Source organism: Palaemon carinicauda, chromosome 20 (assembly GCF_036898095.1).
Source record: "Palaemon carinicauda isolate YSFRI2023 chromosome 20, ASM3689809v2, whole genome shotgun sequence".
Lineage (NCBI taxonomy): Eukaryota > Metazoa > Arthropoda > Malacostraca > Decapoda > Palaemonidae > Palaemon > Palaemon carinicauda.
The window spans coordinates 94,926,003-94,938,894 of record NC_090744.1 but is presented as its reverse complement, the minus strand read 5'-3'; the positions used below and the strand labels follow the sequence as shown (position 1 = coordinate 94,938,894).

At 39.3% G+C, this 12,892-nt stretch overlaps 1 protein-coding gene across 1 annotated transcript in view; it reads left to right on the top strand.

Annotated features, from left to right (window-relative positions):
• Window positions 1–2,125, top strand: part of gcl (germ cell-less) — a 151,970-nt gene extending 149,845 nt beyond the window's left edge. Inside the window, exon 12 of the mRNA XM_068344079.1 lies at window positions 98–2,125. Coding sequence (XP_068200180.1) covers window positions 98–262 — 165 coding nt within the window. The 3' untranslated portion in view covers window positions 263–2,125. The remainder of the gene's footprint in view (window positions 1–97) is intronic.
• The last annotated feature ends 10,767 nt before the right edge of the window (window positions 2,126–12,892 follow it).

Here is a 12,892-nt window from a genome sequence, read left to right as displayed (position 1 = left end):
GGAGACGTCAGCTATTATATATTCACCGGGTAAGTATATTCAAAAATTTATTTTATAATCAAAATATCATTTTTAACTAAAGAATTATTGTATTTAGGTCCGGATAATGGTGCTAGATCCAGAAGTAAAGTATCCTCTCCTTCTGAGTGCAAATTTTCTCATTACTACCAATCATCCTATTCTTCTTCGTGCTGGAAGCCAAACATCAAGCTCAGGATGTCTTCCACAACCAGAAGTACCCAGCTGTGTACCGCAAGAGTAGGATGTATTGACAAACACATTCTGTCTGTTGATAATCAAATGTATATAACTAGGTTGTCTTATAGAAGTCTTTTGTAGCACACGTGGTGTCAAGTTAAATTGTTTTTTTTTTGGGGGGGTATGGTCGCTTTCATGTAAGTTATACAGAATTTCTTGAAACAAATTGTTTTAACAATAGTGGAATTCTTAACTGTACTGTTTTGATAGAAATCTTGTATTATGTCCAATGAAAATTACTGTTTTGTTATCCAACAATATGTAGATATTGCACAATTTGTGGATGCGAATGAGGTAACGATAAGTTTTAGCTCTTTTTATGCATAGTAGTATATGATAGACTCCAGTGTATTTTGATGATAGACCATATAGGATTTTTATAATAGACAACTGCATAATGCATTATTAGGCTAAAACCAAAACTTTACGTGCAGTACATCAGCTTACATAAAGTAAGATCTTCCAAATTCATGAAAGCTATCATTTGAATTAAGATGAGAGTTGAAGAGTGAAGGCGAGCTACTTCAGAAACTTGCCACTCTATGTAGTTCATAGTTGTTCTACAATTCAGAGCTATTCTGGAAAGCAGCTTAGGAAATTCCATTAATTTTTGCATCTGTTCATTATTCTGCCATTCTAGCTAAATAGCATACATTCTATCATTATTATTACCTAATGATTGTGAACATCATAATTATCATTTGTTCATTCATGATATAGCAACCGCATGGTTAAGATTCATTGTATATTTTATGTTTTCTGGGTGTTTACACGTTTTACTGAACCTTTTTAAAGACATGATGGATCTGTGCACTAATTACTTTTTTTCTTCTGTGTATTCATAGGTTACATTGTATTAATTTTTTTTTTATAAATTCTTCATGCTATATAGCTCATTGTTACAATTATTCATTAATTTATTTTTAGGCTAAAATTTGTTCTTTTGCACTAGTACATACTTACTTTATTGCATAATGATGATAGGCATTTATTTCTTTTTGACAAGAAAAGGATGGCTTAAATAACCCCAAAAGAAAATATGAGTTTGCATTGTATTTTTTCAAGAATTAATGTTTTTTTATGCTTAGTGTTTTGTTGAGGGTTGGTGTTCACACACTACTTTTCCTTGAAATAAGTTTTTGACTCATTACTATAACTCCATTTACACATTTTCACAACAGCTTTTTAATTGTATAAAATGTTAAATTCATTCTTTCTATTTCTCTGCCCTGTACTCTATCTTCCTGAACTCCCTATCAAGTCCAGGTCATTGTTTTTCTCCTTTTTCTGCAATGAACTTACCATTCCTAAAGGCTTTTATATGGTCATTTCATCATATACTGGCTTTCTAATAAACTGTTTTGATGTTTTATAATTAGTGTATTATGGTTTCATCTTTGTAGAGATAAGCATCCAAGCTTCCTTCCTCCTCAGTTGGTAGTATATGGGCTACCTGGCCGCAGCACTGATTCAAGTGCCCCAAATTATATAAATCCAATTTACTCCTTTCTTTTTAGGAGTTCCTCACTTCACCACTTTGAACTCTGTGTTGGTATGCCTGTAGTACATGCTTTCCCTTCCTAATGATATACTTTCATCACTAGGAACAAATATATAGTGTAAATTATGTAACAGTACTGTATTCAACATAAATGATGAGGAACCAGTAAGATATTGTAAACTATTAGTTTTGTGATAGTTACATCCTGAATTAAATTTTCCTTTTACCCAAACATTTTGATGGTTTACAGGGTACCTAAGAGAATTTCACCACTTCTAAACTGTTGACACTTCCAGAAATGTTATAATTATTCTTATGGTTTCAGGTGAACTGTGGGTGGAGATGCTTTTATTAGTCACCAGGGATCCATATTACATGGAGGAAAAAGTCAAAACTATTAAGGCCTATTTAGCATCAGAATCACTGTACACAATTTCAATTTATGGCGAAACTTCCCTAGTAACAGCTCCCATTGACTCTGAATTTTCCTAGGAAATTTAAAGTGCTGTGGATGCAAATGAAGGACAGGGGCCAGTCACATTCTGCTTGGATAGTGAAAATGTGGTTTTGCTTAATAATTTATCCAACAAGCCAGGGTGGTTTTCAGCATGCTGAGTGGTGTTTTGAAAAACACGTTTTACATCCTCATCGTCCTTAGCACAGGATTTCAAAATCTGCATTTCAAATAGACCTGTCAAAATCCTTAAGCATTGTGTCCTCATTAGGGGTTCATGTGTTACAAATATCTTTTTGAGTTCATTAGTGAGTCCAGCAAACATTTTGAAGTCTTGGAGTTTTCTGTCCTAGCAAAACTTCCAATTTTCTGAAACTTTCCAGAATATGTCTGATTGTGGCCATATTTGGATACTGTCTTTCTAGAAAGTCCCATCCCTAACTGTAATTCATTGACTACAATATTAATAGCTTGACCCTCTCCTGCAGTGAATGTTAATGGGCCCAACTATGGTTCACATGACATCAAAAGAAATATCAACCGAAATGAAAAAAATATGGAAGTGGTAAAATTATAGGGACATCCGTCTGTTGTACTTTATAGCTAGTTCCTACATTTTCATAAAATTGATCTGAGGTGTGCCAAAATACAGTATATTTACTGTACTTGATTTACAGTAAATATTTAAGTGAAATATGAGAGATTTTCATCTTATTGTTTCTGGTAGACCACTCTAAGTTAAGATCTACAAAAATATTTTCTTTTTTCTTGCATTAATACAAATCATTAAATTTATTTTATAGCTTTTCTTTCTATGAGGCAAACCCCTTTCCATGCCAACTTCTACGCTATGTATAATTTTTAAAGTTTTTTATGATGGGAGTGGAGGGAGGTAGCAGGAGTAGTATGTGAGAAAAAATGCCAGTCAAACTAAAAGTCGATCTATAACAGTAATAAGATCAGTGTAAATGTATGGATTGGATACATGAGCTAAGACAAAGAGAGGAAGCAAAACTTAACAGAACAGAAATGAGAATGCTCAGGTGGATTATGGGAATATCACTGCTTAAAAAATTGGAAAATCATGAAATAAAAAGATTGGCAGGTGCAGTAAAGATTACATTGTTCATAAGTGTGTCACAATTCAGACAGTGTGGACACGTGCGGAGTATGGATGGTAGGGAAAGTGAGGAGAGCTTGGGAGGAACTTGTAGGGTGGATCAAGACGGAGAGAATTAGATGGCGAGATAAGGTGAATGATGATATGGAGGGAAGAGGTTTGTTGGAAGAGGATACCATTGATAGAACCAACCCTTTAATGTAAGGATAATAGTGGGAAAGAAGATATTGATTTCAATGTGGTTGGTTGTCATCTTTCACTGGGCTAATATTAGCTGGACAAGGTACAGTATACAATACAATGTACAGTGGCCATCATAAGTTACTCTGATAAACGGGTGATCGTGGTAGGTGTCAGTGGCGTGGGCCAACTGAGTTCTCTAGGGCCTGTTATGGCCCTTCCCTTTGATGGAGGAATTATCTAAATGGAAGACAGCCTGTGAATAGTGGTTTTCACACGCCCCTGTTATATACACGACACCCACAAGGTGCTCGCGCGAGGGTAGTAACCTCTGCATTCCATGCTTTTATCTTTCTCTAGTATATTTGGAAGATTTATATTAGAAAAGTGTAAAGAAGGACTTCTTTCACCGGGCGTCACAGGTCTCTTCCCAGAAATAGATTTTTCCTTCGTCAAAATCCCTTTTTTTATTTATGAAGCATTTAATTAATCTATACTGTACTGTATATTTGTTTACATTAATGAAGATCAATAATCCTATTAATCAATAAGCTTTTTAATGAGACCATAAAACTCAAGTGCAGGTGTGCTGGAGACCAGGCCATCTTTAAAAATCTCTCATGATTTACTAACACAAACTTTGCAGCATAGTAAACATTCTTGGTGTTTGCCTGTTAATGGTTTTAGCTTCATATCAGGTATCCCTTGCATTATTTCATTCTCTATCAGTATGTATTTTTGACATTTCCAATGGTGGGTTTTGATAAAAGCTTAAAAAAAGTTGTTTAGGGTGCATATATTTGACTTGACTACAGTAGGAATAGGAAGGAGAGCTTACGCTAGATTTAGCTTGTTAATTTAAAAAAACTAAAAACTCATGTGGTGGAGTAAAAAAAATGTTTTTTTTTATGACATTTCAGATTTTCCTTCTTTGTAATCAGATAAACAATGAAGGTTTATAAGCTCCTTATTACTCAGTGAGGGTATGTATTTTTCCTTCATTGCTTTTTATTGCACATTTCTCATCATATGTAGAGGTGGCCATCACTACTTCATGTGTGCAAATTCTGATAATTTATTCATTAGTAACTAGATGCTATTCCATCCATGAATCTCGGTGGTCTATAATAACACACTTTAATGATCTCACCCATGGCGTGCTGCATACCAGAGTGCAGGTCTTATACAGTAGGTCCCTACCATTTGCGGGTTTAACATTTATGGATTTGATTATTCGTGTGGAGCTAAATAAGGTAAAATATTTCTAGTTTTAACTGTTTATGCAGATTTTGTGCTAATGGAATACTATACACTTATCAATAATCCAGCAGTAATTTTTTTTCCTATTCCTATGGACACTTTAAGGTCAATTTTTTCACCCTAGTTTCCCTGCTGTATTTGACTTCATTGCATTTTCAGGTACATAACTTTTTATTTGTTTTTATTGAAAACATTGGTAATCAGTGCCAATAGGCATTTATTCTGTTTGGGTATTTCTACTGCCTTCGGTGCCATTGAATGTATTTTACGCCGAGTTACAGTACTGTACTACCATTTTTTCTCATTCATGTGTATAAGAATTTTTAAATATTTAACTTAGCCGGTGAATATATATAAGCTGCAACTCTGTTGCTCGACAGACACATACATAAAAAACTCGCGAGCGATCGCTATGCAGGTTGCGGGTGTGCCCACCAACGCCAACTGTCGGCCAGATACCACTCTCGGATGTAAACAAAACCTTCAATTTCTTCTCTGTCGACGTGTCGACAAGACGTACTTTTACTCGCTGTTGAACCTGGAGTTTTTCCCATCATATTTGGTGAAGTACTTTAATTTGGTTTGAGCTTTCGCAGTACAGGTGTTTTTCTTCAAATAAATCCTTGAACTCGTTTTTGGATAGATTTAATTTTTGATAACAAAGAGAGTATGGACTTTCTTTGACTTTTAAATGGCCGACCCTTCCCTTAGACGGAAGTGTGTTTAGGCTTTTAGCAATTATCTTATCACGTTATAAATTAATTATAGATTTTCCTCTATATATTTTATATCTCACCGCCTTTTTTAGGCCTCTTCGATTAACTTTCCATTTATAATAAACATAAAAATAAATTTTAATGATTTGTTTATATGCGACCTTTCCTGAGAGTAGGCGGTCCTTACTTGGAAACCGAAGTTAAACAACGTTGAGCCCTTTCAATCGTAAATAGCTTTTAAAGAGCTAATGATTTAAAACTTTTAAAATGAATATTTTTTAATAGATATTTTATGAAAGATTTTCTTTGAATAGTCTTCGTACTGTTTCAAAGATGAACTAACGTTTAGTTTATTTATGCTACGCAGTTTGCGCTCTATCGTTACGATAGAGAGAGAGAGTATCACGGTTTCACTTTGCAGAAAGAGTAAATCGATTCTGACGTTTTGTTCATTCTTCTTTCAAAGCTTAAATGTTTTAAATTCTATTTTAAAGGAACTTTTTAATTGAAAAACCTTTCAGTTTTTTCCTTTGGTCAAATAACATGTTTTTTTGACGAAACGTAAGTGGGCTCTTCTCTTAGGTGCGAAATCAAGAGAGAGAGAGAGAGAAAGATAGAGACGGAGGGAGAGAGAGGAGAGAAAACGTTCCGTTCAAGCGGGTAACGTTGTTCTCGAGTTACTCTCGTCCCTAGTCTCTGTACGGGGAGAAAGGATAAAACGTTTTTAGTTTTTTATTCTCGTCCCCAGGCAATGTACGGTGAGAGATTGAAAACGTAGTTTTGAATGAACTAGTGTTTAGTCTCTTTCCCAGCCACTGAATTTTTTATCTTAAAATATGTTTACTGTTTTTTGCTGGTATTAATGTGCTTGCATTATACGACTGATTTCGCAATTACTACCTTTTGATGAGGGTAGAATTGCGTGCTTCAGGTAGAAATCAGTAAAAGTTTCGATTTCAGTGAAATAAGTGCAAAACAGAAAATCGTAGTGATAAAGTGATATTGCGCATAGTGTTATCAGTGTTGCGACCGAGGGTTCGTCTGTTCGTGCCTGTCGTTCGCCTAGTCCGGGACCTCTTGCAAGCTCCCAAGCCCAGGGGAGAAGTAATGTCGTACGACTTATGGGTTCGAGAGGCCTTGATCAGCGAACAGACGTTCCCTCTATGGTATCGGGTGTATCTTACCAAGATCACCCCTACCATAAGGCGAGAGAGACGTTTTTCTCCTCGTCATCCGAAGGCTTTTCGCATAAGAAACCTGAAACAAGGTTTCGAGGCCCTTAAGCGAAAGTCAGTCCTTTCAAGACAGGTCCAGCGTCCTGGTTGTAGCCATTAGGACAGCTCTGACCCTATGCAGTCATCGGAAGACTGCTCGCCGCCTAACAAAAGCGTAACACAGACTCCGAGAGTCTTTTTGTTGGCAAGGTTTTGCGGTCACAAACGTTACCCTCGTCTCTTACCGCAACCATTCCCGTTGATCCTAAATGGGTTGTACGGCAAGACATGCAGAATAAGCTTGCCTCCCTTATGGAAGACTATTCTGCCGATAAGTCCGTTGAGCCTACCCGTTTATCTCATCGAGATCCTGGCTTTCAGCCACCCTAACGTTCCTTTGTGCGTCCTGTTGACGTTGGCGTAGCTAAGTCACGTCAGTCAGGTTGTTTAGAACCACACTCGATGCGGTCTCGTGTGGATTTTCAGCCACATTTGGACGTTAGGCCACTTGCTGATGCTCCTGTTGATGTTCAGGACGTTCGCTAACAATCGGAGTTGACTTGTTTAGACGCTGAGCGTCAACCTCCGCATTCTAGAGTTGTTTTGACTGCTCAGTCTAGGCGGTCAAAGCAGTCTCGAGTGGACGCTGTGCGTCCTCACGCACCTGTTGTTGTTGACAGTTCACAGACTGTCAAGCAGTTACATGACCTTGCGTCCTGGCCTCTCGCACCTGTTGTTGTTGACAGTTCACAGACTGTCAAGCAGTTACATGACGTTGCGTGTGGACTCTGCTTGTAAAGGATTGCCACCACGGTAGGTCTCTCCCTTGCTTGAGACTCAGCTATTATCGGACAAGGTTCCTTCAGATGAGGAAGTTGCTGTTCCCCCTCCTACTGATATTCCCTTGAGGACTCTGTCAGACGGAGAGGAGCCTAAAGCTGCTTAGCCCTCTATGGACTTTAAATAAATCATGCTGATTTTTAAGGATCTTTGTCCGGATCTTTTTGTAACTGCTGCTCCTCGTTCGCCTAAACGTCAGAACTTACACTAGGCCTAGCTACTTCGAAGCCGTTGTTTTTATAAGCTAGTGCTCTCTCGCTCTCCTAGAGAGCTTTACGTTTGCTAGGCGACTGGTTTATCACCAGGAGGAGTTTGGGGGATACAGCCTTTGCTTTCCCTTCTTTTAAACTGACTTATAGAGCGAGAGTCTGATATGACACAAGAGAGGTTCTCGGCTTGGGAGTTCCTGCCTCTGCCCAGATAGTCTTCTCAAACCTCATAGACTCTCCCTGGCGCCTGGCCATGAGACGCTCCAAGATTTTACAGGTCAACTTCACAGCTGTTTTCGAGCCTTTGAAGTTTTGCTGTACAATTATGTCATGCATAAACAAGGCTTTCAGTGATGGCTCCAATGATCTGACAGCCACGTTCTCTGCAGGAACAAGTCCCTCAGGGATGGCTCCATGATTTGGCAGCCATGTTCACTGCAGGAGTACGTAAGAGGCAAGTGCGCTCAAAGTGTTCATTGTCAAGACAAACTTCACGATGAAGTCTTCCAGGCTGTCTTGACAGCATTTATGGAAGGCGACTGGATGGTCTCTCTCGACCTTCAGGAGGCATACTTCCACATTCCTATACACCCGGATTCCCAACCGTTTCTGAGGTTTGTTTACAAGAATGTGGGGTACCAGTTTCGAGCTATCGGGGATACGAGCCTCCCTGTACTTGGACGACTGGCTTCTCAGAGCATCGTCCAGCCTTCACTGTCTGCAGGATCTACATTGGACGTTGAGTCTGGCCAGGGAGTTGGGACTTGTGGTCAACCTAAAAGTCCCAACTGATCCCATCCCAGATTATTCTATTTTTGGGGATGGAGATTCGCAGTCAAGCCCTGCTCGAAGTCCAACTAATGCTGAAAAGAAAACGTCTATTCAGTCAGGAGTTGGAACAGTTTCGTAGGGACTCTCTCATCCCTGGAGCAGTTTGTCTCACTAGGGAGACTACCCCTTCTGCCTCTCCGGTTCCATCTAGCCTCTCACTGGAACTAGGACAAGACATTAGAGACGGTATCATTCCCAGTCTCCGAACCAATAAAGGCATGCCTGAAATGGTGGGACAGCAATATCAGTCTGAGAGAGGGACTATCCCTAGCAGTCAAGAACCCAAACCACGTGTTGTCCTCAGACGCGTCGGGTTTGGGTTGGGTGCGACCCTGGACGGTCGGGAATGCGCTGGTCTGTGGACCTCAAGTCAGAAGAGCATGCACATCAACGGCAAGGAGCTATTAGCAGTCCACTTGGCCTTGATGATATTAGGAAGCGTCTTCAAAACTAAGTGGTAGAGGTCAACTCAGACAACACCACAACTTTGGCGTACATCTCCAAGCAAGGAGGCACACACTCCTTCACGCTGCTCGAGATCGCAAGGGACCTTCTCTTATGGTCTAGAATTCGAGGCATCTCCCTGTTGACGAGATTCATCCAGGGGGACTTGAACGTCTTGGCAGACTGTCTCAGTCGGAGGGGTCAGGTGATACCCACGGAATGGACCCTCCACAAGGACGTGGGCAAGAGTCTTTGGGCTTCTTGGGGTCAACCAACCATAGACCTCTTTGCCTCCTCGTTGACCAAAAGGTTACCAATCTTTTGCTCTCCAGTCCTAGATACAGAAGCAATCTACATACAGTGAACCCTCGTTTATCGCGGTAGATAGGTTCCAGTCGCGGCCGCGATAGGTGAAAATCCGCGAAGTAGTGACACCATATTTACCTATTTATTCAACATGTATATTCAGACTTTTAAAACCTTCCCTTGTACGTAGTTCTGTTAACAAACTACCCTTTAATGTACAGAACACTTAATGCATGTACTACAGTACCCTAAACTAAAACAGGCACAAATATTAAAGGTGATTTTATATCATGCATTTCCTAAACACGCTAAAAAGCACGATAAAAATTGGCAACCAATGTTTTGTTTCATAATGATCATAATGAAGAAACAAACTGGAGGTAGAGCTTTGCTTATTACCCAGACATATTTCCCATACTTTTCCCTTAGAACTACATCACATCTTCCTAGTTTAGTATATATATATATATATATATATATATATATATATATATATATATATATATATATATATATATATATGTGTGTGTGTGTGTATATATATATATTTATATGCATACACATATACATACCTACATATATACATAAATACATGCATACATATATATATATATTACTGTATATATATGGGTTATGGAAAAAATCCGCGAAGTGGTGAATCCGCGATGGTCGAACCGCGAAGTAGCGAGGGTTCACTGTAGATGCGTTTCTACTGGATTGGTCTTTTATGGACTTATATGCATTCCCACCATTCAAGATAGTCAACAAGGTACTGCAGAAGTTCGCCTCTCACGGAGGGACAAGGTTGACGTTGGTTGCTACCCTCTGGCCCGCGAGAGAGTGGTTCACCGAGGTACTTCAATGGCTGGTAGACTTTCCAAGAAGTCTTCCTCTAAGGGTAGATCTGTTACGTCAGCCCCACGTAAAGAATGTCCATCAAAGTCTCCCCGCTCTTCGTCTGACTTCCTTCACACTATCGAAAGACTCTCAAGAGCTAGAGGTTTTTCGAAGGAGGCAGTCAGTGCGATTGCAAGAGCTAGGAGAGCTTCTACCATTAGAGTATACCAGTCGAAGTGGGAAGTCTTTCGAGACTGGTGCAAGTCAGCATCTGTGTCCTCGTCCAGTACCTCTGTAGCCCAAATCGCAGATTTTCTTTTACATCTGAGAAAGGTTCGCTCCCTTTCAGCTCCCACGATTAAGGGCTACAGGAGCATGTTGGCTTCGGTCTTTCGACATAGAGGCTTAGATCTTTCCAACAATAAAGATCTCCAAGATCTCCTTAAGTCTTTCGAGACCTCTAAGGAACGTCGTTTGGCAACTCCTGGATGGAACTTAGACGTGGTCCTAAGGTTCCTCATGTCAGACAGGTTTGAGCCATTACATTCAGCCTCCCTGAAGGATCTCACCCTCAAGACACTTTTCCTAGTGTGCTTGGCTTCGGCTAAAAGGGTCAGTGAACTTCATGCCTTCAGTAAGAACATCGGCTTTTCTACAGAAAAAAGCCACTTGTTCACTTCAACTTGGTTTCCTGGCCAAAAATGAACTGCCTTCTCGTCCTTGGCCTAAATCTTTTGATATTCCTAGCTTATCAGAGATCGTAGGCAACGAACTGGAAAGAGTATTATGTCCTGTTAGAGCTCTTAAGTTCGATTTAGCTCGTACTAAGTCTTTACGAGGGAAATCTGAGGCATTATGGTGCTCAGTTAAGAAACCTTCATTGCCTATGTCAAAGAATTCTTTGTCATATTTTATCAGATTTTTTTTAATACGAGAAGCTCATTCTCACTTGAATGAGAAAGACCGATGTTTGCTTAAGGTTAAGACGCACGAAGTTAAAGATATAGCAACCTCCGTGGCCTTTAAGCAAAATAAATCTCTGCAAAGTATTATGGACGCGACTTCTTGGAGAAACAAGTCAGTGTTCGCGTCATTTTACTTAAAAGATGTCCAGACTCTTTACGAGGACTGCTACACACTGGGTCCATTCGTTGCAGCGAGTGCAGTAGTGGGTGAGGGTTCTACCACTACACTTCCCTAATTCCAATATCCTTTTAATCTGTCTCTTGAAATGTTTTTAATATTGTTTTATGGGTTGTTCGGAAGGCTAAGAAGCCTTTCGCATCCTGATTGATTTGGCGGGTGGTCAAAGTCATTTCTTGAGAGCGCCCAGATTAGGGGTTTGATGAGGTCCTGTTGTATGGGTTGCAGCCCTTGATACTTCAGCTCCTGGGAGTCTGTCAGCATCCTAAGAGGATCGCTGGGCTCCGTGAGGAAGACAGACTTACAAGGCAGAGTAATCGTCTAAGTCAACTTCCTCACCAGGTACCTATTTATTTTGGTTTTGTTATATTGATAACTGCCAAAATGAAAAAAACTCTTAGCTTATACGCTGTAAACATAATTAACTCTGGTCTCTACCCACCTCCTTGGGTGTGAATCAGCTATTATATATTCACCGGCTAAGTTAAATATTTAAAAATGATATTTTAACCCTTTTACCCCCAGGCTCTTTGGAAATTTCCAACCCTTAACCCCCAAGGGGTTATTTTATCCCCAGCACATTTTGCAGCATATTTTCTTTAAATTGCTCTAACAGCCTTAATTTTTGTCATAGAGAGGTCAGGTTGGTCTCATTCTCTTGGAAAATGCCTGAATTTTCTTAAAAAATTATCAAAAATATGAAAAAATAAATTTTTATAGCATTTTTTTGCATGGACGTACCGGTACGTCCATGGGGGTAAAGGGATGGCTTTTGTGAAACGTACCAGTACGTCCTTTGGGGGTAAAAGGGTTAATTATAAAATAAATTTTTGAATATACTTACCCGGTGAATATATAAATTAAATGACCCTCCCTTCCTCCCCAATAGAGACGCAGTGGGATGAGAAGAAATTGAAGGTTTTGTTTACATCCGAGAGTGGTATCTGGCCGACAGTTGGCGTTGGTGGGCACACCCGCAACCTGCATAGCGATCGCTCGCGAGTTTTTTATGTATGTGTCTGTCGAGCAACAGAGTTGCAGCTATTATATATTCACCGGGTAAGTATATTCAAAAATTTATTTTATAATTAAATATCATTTTACAAAATATGTGAAATTTTATATCAAAGGAAAAGAATTTAATTCAGCTATATTATTACAAAAACTGTAAAGTCCTATTTCTATTATTTTTTTTGTGTTGAATTAAGAATATGTCCTAGTAATAGGCCTGAAACTTCTGTGCCAAAGATTTTGATGACGTGTTGGTGCTCAAGAAGTTACGATAGATCACAGACCTTCAGTTGGCTGTCCTGGCCATCTGCAAGTTTTAGCAATTCAATCTTTTCAATTGGCCAATAATTAAGTAAGACGTGAATAGCAGTATTTCTGCTAAAAGCTGTTTGGATAGTATGGTAATTTGGTATTTTGTTTACAAGACCACCCTCTCCATTTACTCCCAAAATATGCAGTTCTGCAGCTCTCCTCTTCTTGTACAGTAATTAGGATGTTCTTTGAATGCTGGGAAAGTACAAAATGACGAGATATGTTGAGCAAGGGGGGATAGGTTATGAAAAAAAAA